This window comes from Chenopodium quinoa, unplaced genomic scaffold (assembly GCF_001683475.1).
Source record: "Chenopodium quinoa cultivar QQ74 unplaced genomic scaffold, ASM168347v1, whole genome shotgun sequence".
Classification (NCBI taxonomy): domain Eukaryota; kingdom Viridiplantae; phylum Streptophyta; class Magnoliopsida; order Caryophyllales; family Amaranthaceae; genus Chenopodium; species Chenopodium quinoa.
The window spans coordinates 510,165-528,809 of record NW_018742271.1 but is presented as its reverse complement, the minus strand read 5'-3'; the positions used below and the strand labels follow the sequence as shown (position 1 = coordinate 528,809).

General features: G+C 34.5%; 1 protein-coding gene across 2 annotated transcripts; it reads right to left on the bottom strand.

The window, feature by feature from the left end:
- Positions 1-604: 604 nt before the first annotated feature.
- On the bottom strand, positions 605-18,074 carry LOC110684501 (ubiquitin carboxyl-terminal hydrolase 14-like). 2 transcript variants are annotated; one of them, XM_021860966.1, is made up of 19 exons: positions 17,788-18,074; positions 17,195-17,366; positions 16,190-16,302; positions 15,528-15,861; positions 14,074-14,168; positions 13,337-13,470; positions 13,200-13,256; positions 13,021-13,098; positions 7,583-7,637; positions 5,835-5,915; positions 5,130-5,328; positions 4,952-5,009; positions 4,757-4,879; positions 2,860-2,948; positions 2,679-2,768; positions 2,402-2,569; positions 2,132-2,256; positions 1,912-2,038; positions 605-1,390 (listed from the first exon to the last, which is right to left on the bottom strand). In XM_021860966.1, exons 1-19 carry the CDS (start codon positions 17,893-17,895, stop codon positions 1,212-1,214), a joined length of 2,385 nt encoding a protein of 794 aa, XP_021716658.1. In that variant the 5' UTR covers positions 17,896-18,074; the 3' UTR covers positions 605-1,211. The 2 variants fall into 2 exon arrangements, with proteins under 2 accessions (XP_021716658.1, XP_021716651.1); XM_021860959.1 differs by having other exon boundaries at positions 2,402-2,572; positions 17,788-18,073.
- Between the last annotated feature and the right edge of the window lie 571 nt (positions 18,075-18,645).

Here is an 18,645-nt window from a genome sequence, read left to right as displayed (position 1 = left end):
CACAACTACAATCCATGATTATTAAATTTGTTGCAACATCTATTTATTTACATGTAATTTTTCTCTCCTCATTGGCTCATTGCATGTGTTTAAGGCTTCGTCTCTCTCGCGAGCCCTAAAATGTTTTGCACCCTCCTTGATATGTTGCAATAATGTGGAAGTAATTTTAGAGAAATGAAATTTATGGAATGACTAATGTATTGGTAATCAGTCACTTTTTACAAGAGGCAGTTCCTACCTGAGAAGTTCCACAAACACTTCTATATTTGTACTCTCCCAAGAATTGTACGCTGAGTACAAAAAATTCTTATCGAATTGTATTTATTTGTATGTATCTAAATTTGTTTTGTAAACAATTTAGAATTTTTTACTAAGAAATAATTAAATATATCAATGGTTAAAGACTATAAGTAGTTAATTGGGAAACTTAAGAAACTCTACATGTTGATTGAAACCTTTTTTCATGGGCAATAAACAAACAACTTAGACAATTAGGATTTAGGACCAATATTAGCGAATATATCTGTAGGGTTATTTATTGTTTCAATGTAAATTACGCCATCTTGTTGAGTAAGACAATGAAACATACATTCCCTTGCATCTCTTTCGCATCCAAAATTATATAGAGTGATCTTGAATAGAACAAGTTAGGGAGTATTTACAACGTAAAGTTCCTGCCAAACAAATTGTTCTTGAGATGCCACAGCAAAATCGTTTAACATAACCGATTCAAATTTGTAAACCAAACATAGCAATTCAATCTAAACAAAGAATCAGCCTTGAGCTAGCTTTCAGCCTTTTACTTGTGTGTTATGTCGCAATTGATAACAAGTCCAATTGCAAGGTTTGCTATAAACTCAAAAATTCACTACAATTGACACTCTGAATACAATTTCACTATAAATGTTCGCTAAAATCTAAGGTAGCAGTTTGTCAACTATCCTTCCCAAGGAAGCTACTTCCTGTCTCATATAAGCAGAGAATATAGCAAAATTTGTCAGCATAACCTTTTTTTTTTCTGCCCGCGATGTGTAATAGAAATTTGCATTCCTAGAACGTTGACACAAACTCGGAAATGAATGAGATTTCAAGCAGACTGTATCACGGAGCCAATTAAATTTGGAAGATGATAGTCCTTCAGCAATCACGAAGCTAACAGCTAGATCTATCAAAGACCAGATGATCTGTTGAATATGGACTTGCAAACATCATCAATCAGCCAGTCTCTCAAAGAAGTACAAGTATCCCATATCCTTTGGAGGATTGACAGAAGCTCCAACTTTCTCGTCATTGTACAGTACCCATTTACCATCTTTGTAGATGTGAGCAACATAATGACCACAATGAGTTGAAGTTCCCATGTGACTCACAAATCCAAGAAGCCGGTATCCTGTATTTCAATCAGTAAGCTCTCTTGTAATTGAATGTATAAGCATTGAAGTCTAACTATTGGGAATATTCATATTAGCAGTCTAATTTTTATAGCTAATTTTTATATAGGCAATTTACTGGTTCAAGGAACAACCAAGGCTAATTTTTATAGCTTATTTGGAAGCTCGGTTGTACCTTACCCCTGTTGCAAGGTACAACCGACTACTACTGGTTGCACAGGGAAGATTTTGATTAACTTATCAGATAGAAAATTGCTTCAGATATTTCACTCTGCATGACAGACAGTATATATTTTGATCAGGAGCATGTGGGTTCCCAGCCTTAACAGGTTTTTTTCAATTTCTTAATCACTGTGCTCGCTTGAAAAAAAGATATGAAGAAAAATAAACAGGTTAATATACCTTTTTTTTAGACGAGATAATATTCAAGATATTAGGATTCAGTAAAAATAACCAGGCAGGCAGGAAAATTCATGCTGACAATTACGTGGATACAAGAGGATGAGTAAAGATAACTTACTTCCTGACCCATCTGGTAGCTCGGCATCAGCAGCTGCAGCACCACTGCTCGATGTATCCATGTCTGAGGTAGATGAAGCATCAGGATTGTTAAATATCCAGTCAGTTGCTTTTTCAATATCTCCACCCTGAACAATTATCAAATAAAGCAAGTTTAAGGTCACAATAGTTTTAGCAGCACAGAACAGAGATGCACAAAGCCACATGCAACACCGACATACCATAGCCGTAAGAGCCTTCCGAGCAAGTTCTTCTTGGAAACCAAATGAAATCAATACTTCAACACTTGATGGATCAACATAAACAGCAGCATTTTGAGATGTATGTGATATAGGATCATTGATATCTGACAAGAGAGTAAAAGAATTAAAGTCAGAAATACTACTTATAGCTGTCAGAAATTGCAGACTAATAGTTGATATACTTCAATGATATAGGTCAAGCATATGCCATATCATATACAAATATACAAAGTATATAATAACACTTACCAGAATCATCCATGTGAGTAAGCAGCCAGTTCATTGCCTCTTCAACTCCAGCATTGTTAGTAAATATGGAAGCTTTCTCACAAGGTAATCGGCCAAAGCCCATGGAGAGAAGCTGAGAAACAATTAGCTCATCGGCTACAAGTCTAGTAGATTCTGCTTCAGCATCACCTGCTGCAGATTGATATCAAACAAAATATAAATTAGAAAATCATTGGGCATCCCCAGTGATTAAAAAGAGCATGCACATGTGCACAGGAAAGAACAAGAATATCCCCACCACTTTCAGGTAAAAGCTCTTCTCCAGGCCGAAGGCCATTGCTCCGCATGTGACTTATGTCTATAATATCAGGTACATCAATGTAGACATCTATGATGCAAAACAGAGAAAATTTGTTAGTCACAAAAATCAACCACTCATTAAAAATTATCAGGATATTCACAAACACAAAAATGTATACCAAGCTTTTTCGGCACCCATCCATCTTCCATAACAAATTTTCTCATGTGCAAGACCAGATAATCAGGAAAGGATGTTAGACCAGTAGTTCTGCATGGAAAATATTTGACAGATTATAGTATAATTACATGTTACAGCACATGAAAAGGATGCAACAAACAACAATGTTTCCTTTAATTTAACCATAAAGAGCCTTGGGCCCAAATATATCTTCCAAAAAAAGGGAGCTACATCGTAGTACGTCCTATTTCTTATGTTGCTGAGCCATTGGATGGTTCAGATACAAGGAACCAAATTTTGGCCAGATGATATTGAACATCTCATGACAGGGTAATATTCATACTCAGTTATCAATAATTAAACCAAGGCTTTACCATGGTGAAAAATGATGAATCAAGGACACTAAAAGTATATGTAAGCATTAATCAATACATGCGTTAACAATTTAACACAACTCTGCAAATGACAAGAATAAATGTTAAATCATGGAAACCAACCAAGAATATATCACCAAGCTTGACCACATGAAGCTATCATATACAAAGTAGAACATTGACAAAAGAGACCTACAAAATATTCCATCTGGCCCACAAAAATTTTCATGGTTTCCTTATAAGAATGCCCGAAACATTTTGCAAGTTCCTTTTATGGTATTCTAAGTCTATCCTTGCCTAAAAAAAAACGAAAAATTTAAAATAAAAAAATAACTAAAAAATTAAAAAAAAAAAATGCCTTAAAAAAATATGTCTATCCAAATGCTCCTACTATGAATCTCTCTTACTATTTCTCTCATACCCAATATCTTCACTCTATCCACTTTTAAATTTGTATTTAACTTTAACTGTTCTTATTCTCACTTTCTTAATGCCAAAGCAACTAGGAACATATTTGTGGGATAAAAGGAGAAATAAATACTAAATTATACTACACATTTGGCTTTGGTGCGCCTTGGCGCCAAGCGAGCGAAGGTGTGGGCCAAGATACAATATACTTCTTAGATATTAGTAATGAACATGATATTTCTGCATTCTGTAACCCAAATCATCATAAAAGACACAAAACAGTTAATGATGCAGAGATTTACTTCTTTTGCTGCTTCACAATAGTTTCATCATATAGACTCTTCACAATAGTATCATTATCTTAATTGTTGTTGGGTAGTTAATATATATTATAATATATATTTCTAAGATTTTAATAGAAATAATTAAAGATATTTAAAGGCAAAGTAAAGCATTGGCAAATGCATATGGTCAAAACGACACGACTATTGTGAAATGGAGAAAGTATTTATTGATTATTTTAAAACATCTCATCATTTGTCAATATCATTTTTTTGCTCTTCTTCTTCATCCAATTCCTGGTCTGCAGGTTACGGAGTATGCTTTCTCTCTTCAATCTATACAGTTAATGATACAAATGTATATTTTGAAATTTACCTTGTTTCTTTTCTTTTTCAGTTTTTTTTATTAAACCAAGTCACATGACCCCCCCTTCCCCCCCCCCCTCCTTCTTTTCAGAATATTTTAACTAGTTTTATCCCCCCCCCTCCCCCTCTTTTCAGAATATTTTAACTAGTTTTATGAAAGTATTTATTGAACAAAAAAATTATTTAACATTAAGAAAGATGTAAAATAAAAAGAGAAAGATGTGCATTGTTTTTTTTTTAAAAAAAAAAGACCTTTGCGTGTCTTAGGGAGCCTTTTTTAAAAAAAAAAAAAAACTGAGGCTAGAAACTATACAATATAAGTACTTGAGGTAATGACGCTAGGCTGAAAATCACAAATCTTCAGACTACCCTACTGCTAATAACTAACAGAAACAAGAATAGCATGCTTAGATGACAGACATTTGTCTGTCTTAATAATGGTTATTGAGTACCACATGGATATACTTACTTCGTTGCCGTAGTCTTAGCCTTCAATGCAGTGCTGAAAAAGTCCATCACCTCCTCAGGAGCTGAGTAACTAGCTAGGCAAGCTTCTAATGGCACCCTTGGACGAACTACTTCACCGGCAGCCCTGTGGTATTATACAACTTGAGTAAAATATTTTCAGCAGAGCAGGAAATGCATGAAAACCAAGACAACTCACATTTCTTTTCCTTCAGATTCTGCTTGAGATTTTAATTTCTGGAACGCTTCTAATTGATCTAGAATCCAAAACACAAATGTTAAGGTCAAGGAAAAAAATTGAACAAAATTCTCCGCCTAGATTAAAAAGAGTCGATCAAGGTCTTCCATAGAGCACTCATTATAACCGCAACACATACCTTTATTTGTAGCTTCGTGCAATGGGATATTGAGAGAAAGAATGTAGTCAGATCGCCTATTATAGGTAACTTTTCCAGATGGGCACTGAATTCTATCTTCAATACCGAATTTAAAGTTTCTCGAGGGATCCAATTTTGGATTCCCTGCATTAACCCGCTCAACTTGTTCTAGAAGATGCAGGAAAAACTCTAATGCGTCCTAGTTAAGTCAAACATTCAAGTCATTAACATTTTCAAGTATCTTACCAAATAACGTGTCATGCAAAGAAAACTATCTCAAGTGCGTAGTAAACAAAGAATTTACAGAACAATGAACCATCCAAAAGCTAGGCCAAAAAATTGAAACAGAAGATACCAATCGTGCTAACCGATATTATCATTAAATATTTAGGTCGCTCAACAGGTATCTTGAATAGAGTAATTTAGTAACTAAACCACTTAAAGCATGCAGACTTGGGAGGTGCCATAGGCTGACTCTTTCAAGTCAGGTCCAAATATGCTCATACCCAACATTTTCAATCAGACTTAATATTGATAAGTCTGCACAGAGCACAAATTTGATGTACCCAATATTTTCAAGCGGAAATTCTTAACGAAATGCAGTTCTATGCAGCTACATGACATTCAAGGAGGCAGCAGAACATTAACAAAAAATGTCAACCAAAAAGCAATAGTTTTATGTGTACAGTTAGTGTTTGGACAAACCTGCTGTCTCGTGGTAGAAAATTCTGGATGACTGGCAGCAATAACTGTCTTGAACATCCGAGGAGGAATGCCTTCCTGTTTCTGAAGATTCAAATACAAACAAGGCCAAAATTATTCTTTTGTTTCTTAAATGAGAGGTGAAGAGGAGGAAAGGTAAAAAAGTTCTCAGCAGTAGCATTATTCAAATGAAGCCATCAAAACATACACTACATGAAACAGTCCCAGCTTGCAACTGTGTTTCCTTAACTCAAGATAGTCCCAGTTTGTAACTGTATTTTCCTTAACTCAAGATGGAGATTAAGGGGAAAAAAACTATCACCAATATACCAAATGGGCAACCCTAAACATTTGAGTGCCTAGATGAAAGCTCCAATAAAGCCTCTAGCACCAAGAGGTGCAGCTATGTAACATATAGTTACCTTTCTTCGGGTAACAGCAATGCTCAGAATGAAGCACCGAATGTTTGAGGCCCACCCAATGTTAAAAATTAGGTTCTCTATGTTCATCCCCTCACCAAACTAGAGTTCAAGAAAAAGGAATTTTCTTCTGCTTTGGAGAAGTGTTCAGAGAGGAGAGAGCTAAACACGCAATATCTTGTTTTTAATTCTAACCACACTCCCCTTCCCCCCCCCCCCACCCTCTTTCTCTTTCCCTCCCACCATATTAAAACGAGAATCTTATCATGTTATGACCTATGTTGCACATATTACATTTTGTCAGAACTAAAGTAAATTAGGGAAATGAAATTATTTTTATTCGAAGCTAGAACCATAAATGTCTACCAAAAGGTGCTTTAAATTTACTCTAAATTCTTATCACAGTTTAAATTTAGTGACTAGCTTCTCCTCATGGTTTGTTTGTCACAACTCACAAGATACATCCAGAAAAATGTGTGCAAAACTGCAAATAAATAATATGGGCATGGACATAAAACATTAATATTTTAAAACATAAAAGGTACAAAATTATAATAAATGCTAAATTACGAAGCCAACATTATGGCTCTCAATGAAATGAAAATGATCTTAGCATAACTTTCTTCCTACAATCTAGCCTGATTTATATTGATTCTGTAGATCTGTTTTAAAGTGCACGGTGAATTCTTATATACGTAGGGATTGGACAATGTCATTATTGATCTTCAACAAAGGGAATAGCTATCGCAATGACTGACCCCCAACAATATGACGATAGGGTATTTATATAAGAAACCACATGTCAACTGATCATCAAGAAAAGTAATACTTTAAATATCACACAATGATGAAGGGATTAAAGGGAGCTTTAAAAACCCACTTTCCTTTCCCCGACCTCAAACTCGAGTTATAACCCACTCCCCCAGGTATAGGGAGACCCAGTGTACAAAACTCATCACAAATAACACCTCCACAGAATTACTCGCAGCAATTAATGTACTTAACATCCAAGTGGAGACAGCATCATTATACTAACAATAAAATCAAGGAGCTTTCCTTTTGTCTTTTTAGGCCAGATTTAAAATAAAGTTATCTAATAAAATTCAAAATTATCTGCAAGTAATTCATGGTAAAGATGTCGATATATCTAATAAAATTTAAAACAACAGACAGATACTAAAGTTATCTGCAAATAATTCATGGTAAAGATATCGATATATCTAATAAAATTTAAAATAAAAATAAGAACTAAACTCGACATAGCAGAGCATGCTCAAAGGGCTATGGAAGATAAGGAACTAATTGTTTGTAGATTTAACTCCAGAAACACACCTCTGATGATGGAATTGAGTATCTCCCAGATAGCAATCCGTGACCTAGTTTGGCCCTGCCACACAACAGATGTCAATCACAAGTCACAAGGCAAAATCTAACATGAGAATCTTACAACTTATAAAGATAATTACTTTAAAAGAAAAGGGAAGGAAATTTTATATGTTTTAAAAGTAACTTCAAGAATCCATAAGGAATAAGGCCATGTACATATTAGCCTTCCTACTCTCCTTGACCTCACCATTGACATGATATACTCAAAAGTGCTGATTTATTCAGTTCACTGTTGCTCCAAGGAATTACTCCATAGAAAAAGGATTATCACAAAAGTAGAACTCTTCTTCTTTCTAGAGGCAAAATCATAAAAACTTTTCGCAATACAATAATCAAACAAGTAAATGTAACAGAAAATGGGGTAAGACCAATCTTAATGATTAAATACAAAAGATGATCGAGGATAAGGAGAAGACTGCAAGTACTAATAGGAATTTACACTATCATGATATCACTAAGCTTGAGCTACTCCAAAAGTCAATCAAAGAAATAGTATTTAAGCCCAGTCTGACTATTACAGGTCCAAAAAAAACATAAACAAAAGCATGAAAATGAATTCAGTAATGAATAGTTCAACAGCAATAAACTCTGACATGAGTGCATAAAAAACGCATCTTAAGTTCATTCACTACATTAACCGCTAAGTGGTTCACTACAGAGGAGCTTCGGTGAGATAGAAAACTGAAATCCTGTCAGGCAGCATAGCCCCACACACACAGTGTATGCCATTATAATCAACCATTTAGTAATTAGGGATGGCAATTCAATCCGAGTTCGATTCGAATCCGATCCGATCCGAAGGAAAAAATCCGATCTGAATCCGTTTAATTTGAGTCCGAATCCGAATCCGATAAAATAGGTCCGAATCCGAATAGGAGGCGGATCGGACTTGGACCCTATGCAGAGTCCGACCGAGTCCGACCCGAGTCCGAGTCCGAATCCGAGTCCGACCCGAATCCGAGTCCGAGTTCGAGTTCAATCCGAATACATGCCAAATTTGGGAATCAGGATATTTGCAACATATATTAAATCAATTTATCAATTCAGTTTTAATAATTTAGCCCACCTTGACTACTTTATGGCCCAACTTTCTTAATTCAATTACTTAAAAATAAAAAAATAAATAAAAAAATAAAACTAGTAAAAACTAAAAGGACATTGAACAAAAACCCTAACTCTTCACCTTCGTTCTATTGCACATTTGCACAGCCACCATCTTGCATCTTCTTCATATTCAAAGGGGAAAAAACCACCTTATTCACGCAAACCAACGCCGCCCACCACTCCACCAGCTAGGCGACAATTCTATCGACGTTTTGAAAGTTTATCTCTGATTTCCGACCAGCTCTGGTGTCCGACCACCTTCCGACAATTCGAAGGTACTATATCTGATTTCCTTCATGCTATTTTCGTTTTTTTTTTTTTTTTTGCTAGTTAAATTAAATATGATCATAGATGAACCCTAGATTGTGAAATTGATATGATAACTACTCAAAGAATGAAAGAAACAACAAGTTTGCGATTCAATGTGCGATTCGATATGATAATTACTCAAAGAATAAATAAATGGGTTGGGTGACTTATCTCAGAAATGGTCCACAAATTTTATTTGATTTTTCTGTTTTTTTTTAGTTTAATTTGTCGTAATGGTATGTTAGACTTGTTAGCTAGTTGCTTCAGTTTTTGTTTTGTTTTGTTTATTATTATTTTGTTTTTAATTTTTGAGTTATTTTATTATTCTCTAATTTTTATGTTTTCATATGATAAATTCTGATTTTTTTTCTCATGTTGTAAGTATGGTTGATTTTTCACATTGACTTATATTTGCACAAATTTGTTTATTTTGACTATGATTAATTATTATTGATGTTTAGGCTTAAACCATATTGAATCTTCAACATAAATGGCTCCTCCTACAAAACTAACAAAAGGTAGTATCTACATACTGTCATACTCTTTCATATATTATATTTATGCATAAATTTTGGTTAGTGTTATTTTATGAAATAATGATTAATTTTTAATATTACAATTGTATAGATATGGAAACCGATGAGGCATCTTCTAGTCCGGATGATTGTGAAGAGGTTAATGGCCAACCAACTCATACTAAGACTACTAAGAAGCAAATCAATGATTCAAATACATCACATGTGAATGACAATGATGATGAAAATGAAAATGATGATGAAAATGAAGATGAAGGTGTGATAACGGGTAGTAATGGAAGAAAGTTGACTTCGGCCGTGTGGAAATTTTATGATAGGAAATTGGTTAATGGAGTATGGAGGGCCTTTTGTAAAGGTTGTAAAGGAAATTTTGTGGGTAAGAGCTCAAGTGGCACTACACACTTGAGAGAACATACAAAAAGATGTATGAAAGTCAAGAAGACAATAGATGTGAGACAACATTTGTTACTAGCTAGTGCAAGTAGGAGTGGAAGTCCTACTATGACAATTGGAAAATTCAAATTCAACCAACAAGTTTCAAGAAATGAGTTGGTGAACATGATTCTTATGCATGAGTATCCACTTTCCGTTGTTGAGCATGAGGGTTTTAGAAGGTATTCACATAGTTTGAACCCCGAATTTCATATCATTTCAAGGAATACCGTGAAATCCGACATTCTAAAGGATTACAAGGAAGAGAAATCTCGATTGATGAAGTTGTTGGGAGCAAATGAAAGTAAAGTCGCCATCACTACGGATATGTGGACTTGACGGCACATTTTATTGATGATGATTGGATCTTGCAAAATCGTCTCATAAGGTAATTATACTACTTTATCACATAATTGATTATTGTTATGTAATTTTATTTTATGATATTTGTATTCATATGAGAAGTTAGTTACATAATGGTTTAGATTGCTAATTACATATAATTATTAATTATTGGTAAGTTCATGTATGTTCCATGTCCACACAACAAAGATACAATTAGTAAGGCATTAGTTGTATGTTTGAAGAGCTTTAATTTGGATGAAAAAGTTTCAACAATTACCGTTGATAATTGTACAACCAATGATGCGGTTATGGATGTGTTGCGTGAAAAACTTGCTCCTAGTAAGCTTATTTTGGGTGGTACCTATTTGCATATGAGATGTTGTGCACATATTTTAAATCTAGTTGTTAATGATGGATTGAGTATTATTGGTGATGCAATTGAGAGAGTTCGTGGTGTTGTTGCCTTTTGTACTTCCACACCAAAGAGATATGAAAAGTTTGAAGATGCTTGTAATTATGTGAAAATTCCTATAACTAAGAAATTGATTTTGGATTGTAAGACTAGGTGGAATTCATGTTTTGAAATGTTACAAGTTGCCCTCTTATATAAAGATGCTTTTACTAGGTTGTTTTCAAAAGTTGGAAAAAGAGGAAAAGATAAGTTTATGTTGCCTACTAAAGATGAGTGGAAAATGGCTAGTGAAATTTGTGAAAAATTGGCCTTATTTAGTAGGACAAGTGATGCTTTTTCGGGGAAAAACTATCCTACCGCAAACTTGTATTTTGAAAAAGTTTGTGAAATTAAACTTGCATTGAGAAAATGGTTGTGTTGTGGTAATAAAGTAATAGAGATGATGGCTTCAAAAATGATCTACAAGTTTGATAAGTATTGGGAGGTTATTAATATGATATTATCCGTGGCATCGGTTTTGGATCCAAGAAGGAAAATGGAATGTGTGTCTCTTTATTTTCATGCCCTTCATGGTGATAGTGGTGATAATGAATGTGAGAAGGTTAAACGATTCTTACTTGATTTAGCTCTTGATTATGAATATGATGTGTATTATAAAGAGTCGTCTTCGGTGGCACCTTCTTACACTCTTAATGACAAGGGTAAGAGACCCATGACCGACTTGGATGATATGGAGGGATTATGGGCAAAACATGTATCAACACAACCAACAAAAAAACGTCGCAAGTGTGAGGTGGAGGCATACTTAGAGGATAGGATAGGATAGTAGTTGATGATAACAAGTTTAATCTTCTAGCTTGGTGGAATGCCGAAACAAGTAAGTATCCTACCCTCTCTAGAATTGCTAGGGATATTCTTGCGGTGCCCATTTCTACCGTTGCTTCGGAGAGTGCTTTTAGTGCCGGTGGTAGAGTAGTTAGTTCCCATCGTAGTAGACTACACCAAGACACCGTGGAAGCTTTAATGTGCCTTCAAAGTTGGAGATTTCCTCAATTTAAAGGTAACTATTGTAATATATTAAAACTATTTATTGCCTTGTGCATTATTTTATTTATTTTAATGCATTTGCACTTATAATTAGGTATTACAAGTGGTAGCAATTGTCAATTTGCATCGGTCTTTGAAGATGAAGATGTGGATGATAGTGAAGTGCTCCCATAGTAAGTTTCTTATTATATTTATTTCACTACTCATTTTTATTTTGTTATACACATGTTTATATTTTTGCTTAAAATTCATATTACTTTTGGATGATACACAAGCTTTTCACTCACTTTTAATTTTCCATGTCTAATTTTATTTTTGTTTTTTGTTATTTTTTTGGTGTAGGATATCATTGGACTTCAAGTTGGGAAAGCTCTTCTTGTCAAGTTATGTTTGTATTTTGAATACAAATATTGTAATTTTAATTTGAGTCATTAAGGACTTAAGGTGGTATTGTTGAAAGACTAATTAGAAGTTACTTTTATTGTTGAATGATGATATTTTTATAATTTGGGACAATTATTTGCTAGTTTGTAACAAACTTTTATCATGTAACTTAATTCTTATTTATGTTATATTTAGACTTTATGCATTTTTTTTCTAAAATTTTACGCACTAATAATCCAATATGATTTAGGAAATAAAGTTTATTAGGGATAATACAAAAATGTATAGGTATACTTAACATTAAAAAAAAAAATAGTATTCGGATCCACTCGGAGGTCCGAATATATGGATCGGATTCGGACCATGAAAATATGATTCGGATCGGATTCGGATTCAGAGTTTTCGGATTCGGATTCGGAGTCGGATCCAACTCCAAGGTCCGCTTACAAAACGGATCGGATTCGGACTTGGGTGCATCCGACCCGAATCCGATCCGTTGCCATCCCTATTTGTAATAAAACAACCATCAAACATCCCAAACAGAGATCTACTCCTAACATATTCTACCCATTCATTTGAGATATGAGAGGTATCAATATCAACTAATCCGCAAGACATAGTTTCAGTGACAGACCTCAATAAAAGGGACTGCTAGCTCACTCACAAAACATCCAACATAAATTCAATTCATAACATATTATATTTTCAATCTTTTTTACCCATACCTTTGAGAGATGAGAGGTATCAATATCAACTAACCCGCAAGATTAGTTACAGTGGCAGAACTAAAGATAAGAAACTAATAGCTCACTTACAACTGCATGTTCAGGTCCACCGTTGGATCAGCAGGAGCAGCATCAAAAGCACTTTTCAAGCTTTGATTTGCATAATATCTGATTGGTTAATTACACAATAAAAACATTCTTCAGAGAACTATACTCAACTTCTAGCACAACAAAAAAAATTGAAGAAAACAAACTTTATAGAAACCAACCTAGACATAAAAGCATGTGCTGTATATGCTACTTGCATAGTTGCTGCCAGATAACAGCTGTGTGGAAACACAAGGAATCATTAGCAGAAGAAATGCAAGCAGTAACCCAGTAAAATCATTTTATTCAATTAAATCACCTGTTGCCAAGATTGACAAGTCCAGTGTAGCCTGGGCCAAATATTGGCTGAAGTGCTTCAGCACTTTCTTGAATCCGGTTCCAATCAAAGTTTGTATTCTGGTCAAGCTCCCTTTCAGCAGTGGTCATTTCAGTCTAACATAAATTACAAGTAAAAAAATGTCAGATTATAGGGAGCAAAGCATGAGAGAGAACAAGTCAGAAAGGATTCACCCTTCTCCCACAAAGAAAGAAAAGAATAATTTCATATAAACCCCATGACATGGTATGGGTTGTAAAGGATTTGTGAAAGAGGCAGTCATAAGCTACTATACCATGGTATCTCATCTTAGGCATAAGACAATAGACAAATTAGCAATGCTACAGCCATAACACACTTTCTTGCTTTTAGCATGCAAAATATGAATAGCATGAAAGACTTTGTAGGGGGTCCCACTAATCATGTGAAGGTCACTAAGAGAATTGCAATTCATAGAAACAAACAGGATACTAATTACTAGATGACCTTTTTATTTATCCTCAGCCAATGCAACATCCCAAGTATTACTCTAGCCTACTTCTAAGCAATGAATAAGTGTACAGGCCATAGCTTGATCATTTCTACTTTGTAGCTAGGTGGAAAGTCAAATCAAAATTCACTAAGTCCCTTTCCAGTTTTCACAAATACACCTAAAAGTTCAAGAAATCACAAAAAGAAACAAAAAGTACAGGACCAACAAAGACAATTAGGCTACTAACCTTTTGCAATGAAGAAAAATCAATCCCAAAATGTGCCAAATGCTGTGAAAGAAGCGGGTCAATGACACTTTCATCCTCCGCATAAGAGAAAACATCTGAGATGACAAAATGTATAGTCCATAATTATATATGGCCTCAATAAAGGAGTGGACTTTCATATAAAAAAAATTATTAAAAAAAAAAATTAAAAAAAAAAAATATTACTTTTGGCAGGAAATGAGCTTTATGGAGCTGTTCAACTAAAGCTAATGGCAATACTGGATGTGGGTAATCAAATAATAATAAGTGGCAATCATCAATAGGACAAACTAAAGCTTCTCACTTCTGTTTCGGAAAATGTTCCCATCATAATAAGCTACAAGCTAACTAATAGAACGAAAATAAAGAAGAGAGAAAGGAGAGTGAAAGAGGAAAGAAAGAAGTAAGCAACTTCCTGCAGACATTCCAAGAACACCAAGCCCACTAGGTCGCAGATGGGAGATCTAGAGCATGGTTTAATGCAAACGAATACACAATGATTTAGTGGAGAGTTAGTCTCAATTCAAATAGCTTCACAAATTTATCTATTGTTTATTCGGTACACCTCACTTCAACGAAGCTAACTGAGACGCACTTAGCCGAAAGAAACTCCAAATTGCTTCGGTGCTTCTTGAGCTTTTCTAACATTGCTAAAACTCCAACTAACTTTCATCTTCTTTTAATAATAAAAAATAAAAAGCTTCTAACAAAACGCTTTAACAAAAAATGAAATTAAACATAGTGTGGATACTAAGGGGGCTCACTAAGAGTTGAATTAAGCGAATAGTAAGCAAGATGTCAGCTTAAAGGTTTTGGGTTTAATGTATTCCATCATGACTAGTACCTTTGTCAACTACTATCAGCAAAATTAACCAATTTCATCCACTTTACATGTTTTCTAAAGACAGGTGTATGACATTAACGAAAGGCAAACCTGAAGATTAAGAATTCTGAAGGAAATATAAATTTCCACGGCGTCATATAACGATGAAGATGAAATATGATGATTACTTATTACAGCAATTTGCAAGGTTAAGAATCAAATTTGGGATCTCTTTGTGAGGTTGATCATGGTTTAGAAGATTCAACACCAGTATTCCTAAGTATAATATTATAAGCATCCAAAGTCCAAACTAAGACTTTCAGGTTAGAACTCAGTATTCCAAATTTTCTGACAGAAATAAGTTTAGAAAGCATCATACACATGAAAAAAAAATGATAAAAGCAACATAAATTGTAATAAAATTAAAACAAAAGGCATATTCACAGAAAACGATACTACTCAAATAACAGGACAGGCAAAAAGAAGTAATTGGACGACAGAATTTGAAACATGTGAGCAGATAACAAAATATTTAAATGAAAATTTTTTAAAATAAAAAATTGTTGTATGACACACTAACGAAGTAACGAGTAACGACTAATAGTAACACTACCTGCTGCTTCCAGATCAGCAGTTATTGTGCCAAGCTTCACAGCAAGAGGGTATTTTGTCTCATTGTAATGTTCAACAGCATGGTTGTTGCCACCAGTACCATCCCAATTTTTTCTACCACAAAGGATTGTTCCATCAGTTAGATTTAACCAGAGATTATCTGTTTTATCACACTTTGCACATTTCCACCCAGATGGAGGAACAACAATGCCATTGTCAATCTGTGGCAAACCCAAGGCATATGCACTGACTTGCTTCTCAGCTACCCAGGCTGCAACTTGCTCTTTTCGCTCAGCATCCTCGGCCAACAAAATTGCATCAACTGCCAACCTTACCTATAACATACACACATGTCACACAAAGATCAAGACACTTTTCTATCTGATTATTTGAAACATTCAGCAAACCCGTATGCAAACTCTATCGATTGAGTGTGTTTGACACAAACTACTTAGGGTACTTACCAATATGTAATGTATCATATTGTTTCAACAGCTTACTATCCTATTTGCTTCATAAATAGAACACTCATATTGCACACCTACATTGCTCTATGAACCAGATTTCCACTATACACAAAGACCAAGAGTGCCAGCTATTCCCAACAAGCTGGAATGGAGCCAAGGATCTTAAGAAAGGAGAAAAATAAGGAGCAGAGAGTACCTTTTCTGGCAACTCCACTGAGGGGAATGGAAGACTAGCATAGTCTGGCAATATCACGATGCTATATGATTCTTCATAATCAGGTTCACCACTACCAAAACCCCCTTCTACACCTACAATCACACCAAGGATATCAGAATCATCCCACTATAATGAGATTCATGACATGAGCTTTCAAAACAAAAGCATATCAATAGGGATTCCAGTAATGCAGTAGATTTTGAACCAATCAAAGAATTGTCATTCTGATAATACACTCAAGATACAGAAGTTCCGACCAGAGATCACAAATTCACAATATCAATGATCTGTTTAGAAAATTATACATATGTCTTGAATTCCATAGATTTGGGATGTAAGAGTTATATTAGAATTCTAAATCATGAAAGTTACATCATAATTCCACAAAATTGTAACTCCCTGAAGTTAATTTCCAAAAATAAAGTAGCAAGTTCATTCTCCTTAAAATAACTTTAGTTTGAGGGCTAAAAGAAGGAAAAATTGAAGGAGCTTCCAAAATTGAGGTTAAAAGGATCATGGCAACACATGTAATGCTGAAAGAAGTTCAAACCCGAGTCAAGATCACTGCCATGCACGTTTTAAATTGCATTTACATATTATATGTCTTATATAACCACTGCTATAATTTACAAGCTATACGCGTTTTATTTGTCTTTCTTATATAACCACTGCTATAATTTACAAGCTATACACGTTTTATTTGTCTTAAGGAAAATGAAAAAGAAACAAAATGGCACCTTATAGGCATTCTAGACATGTTTATCCCTATTCCTTTCTTTATTTTGCCACTTTAATCACTTACGGAGTACATAATGCTTATTAATTTGAAGTCTGCTCCAATTCTTAAAGCAATGATATCACAAAACACAATATATATAAAATGTTACCATAGCAGTATTGCAGTTCAATTACCATATCTTCGCAATTAAACAGCATGAAAAGGCAAAATGAAGAAGGCAAACAGTAAGAATTGAAACAGCATACCAATAGCCAAAATAGTTGGCTTCTTTGAAGGCCTATCTTCTGCAACCACCTTCTTTGTCTGCTTAATGTGTAGATAAACCGGATTCCGAGTCTTTTCATAGTTCCATTGCACGAAATCTTTCCCAAAGGCAAGGAATGAAGACATATCGACATACAATCCACCTTCCGATTTCTACAAAACCACCATAAACGCATTCAGCATGACAAATTTCAAGAAATTATATCACTGACACTACTAATAGCAACCTGAATAGTTCTAAAAAACGAAATGCAGCGTAATCGTAATAATAAATAAACAAGCAAAAGATTAACTCCAGTGATTTTTTATTCTCTTGCATGAATTTTCAGCACACATTTCAAATTCAAGATTTCAATCATTCTTCATCACATCACCAAAAACCTAGGTTTAATCATCTAAAACCGCAATTCCGCCATTTCTAACGTTTTCCGAGTAAAATTCAATACGCAAACAATCATCAAAATCAATCACTAGGTCAAAAAACAATCGATAACAAAATCAATTAAACATTTGCATGAATTCCAATTGAATGAATTCCAGCAAAAATCACCGAAACTGAGAAAAAAGAACTCACAGGAGTATCGAAAGAAACGCAACATTCATGCTTGAAGATGCGATTGGTAGGTTCAGGAATCCGAACGCGAGAGAGGTTCGCTCTGAGTATATCCATGGCTTCCACCATTGCTGAAGCTTGATTGATTATCAATGGAAGAGAGGAGAGAGAAAGAGAGTTAGAGAGAGAGAGTAAAAATGGAGGAAAGAATCAGTGAGTTTGCCCTAAGCTAAGAGCAAGTGAATTTGCGCCGAAAGAAATGAAATGAAGAACATAAAAAGTGTTGTTCATTCATATATACACACACGCATACACGTTTCAATTTCAGTTAGGGGCGATATGATGTTAGAACTAGGAAAGGATATTGCTCTTCCCATTACTTTATATCTCATTCCGTAATCCGTAGTAATTTGATCGTCGTAACAAATCAAATTACCTTATTATCGTGATTGTTAATTTCGGATAGAGAAAGTAAGTCATGAAGTAGAGTCATGTGTCTATATAAACGTTTTGGATCGTTCACATTTCTACTTGATTCATGTCTTTTTTAACAAATACCTCATAGTTTGTAGTTTTATTTGTGATTACTAGCCTTGGGGAAAAATAACAAAAGGAAACGAACCTAGACTAAAGGACTACCCTACCAAAATTAAGGATTACTACTCCTTAATCTCTGGGGCTATCTCAGTCAACTTGTCGAGTCACTTCACTTAAATCCTCCAATAAAACGACATAAAAATCCTTTAAAATGACACATTTCTTATATAAACAAACACTATAATTAGGATGTGTACTTTCACCTAAACTTAACTACTCGTAATCTACCTTAAACGAATATTGATTAGCCATGATTTCACCTTGTGTTTACACCTGTGTGGA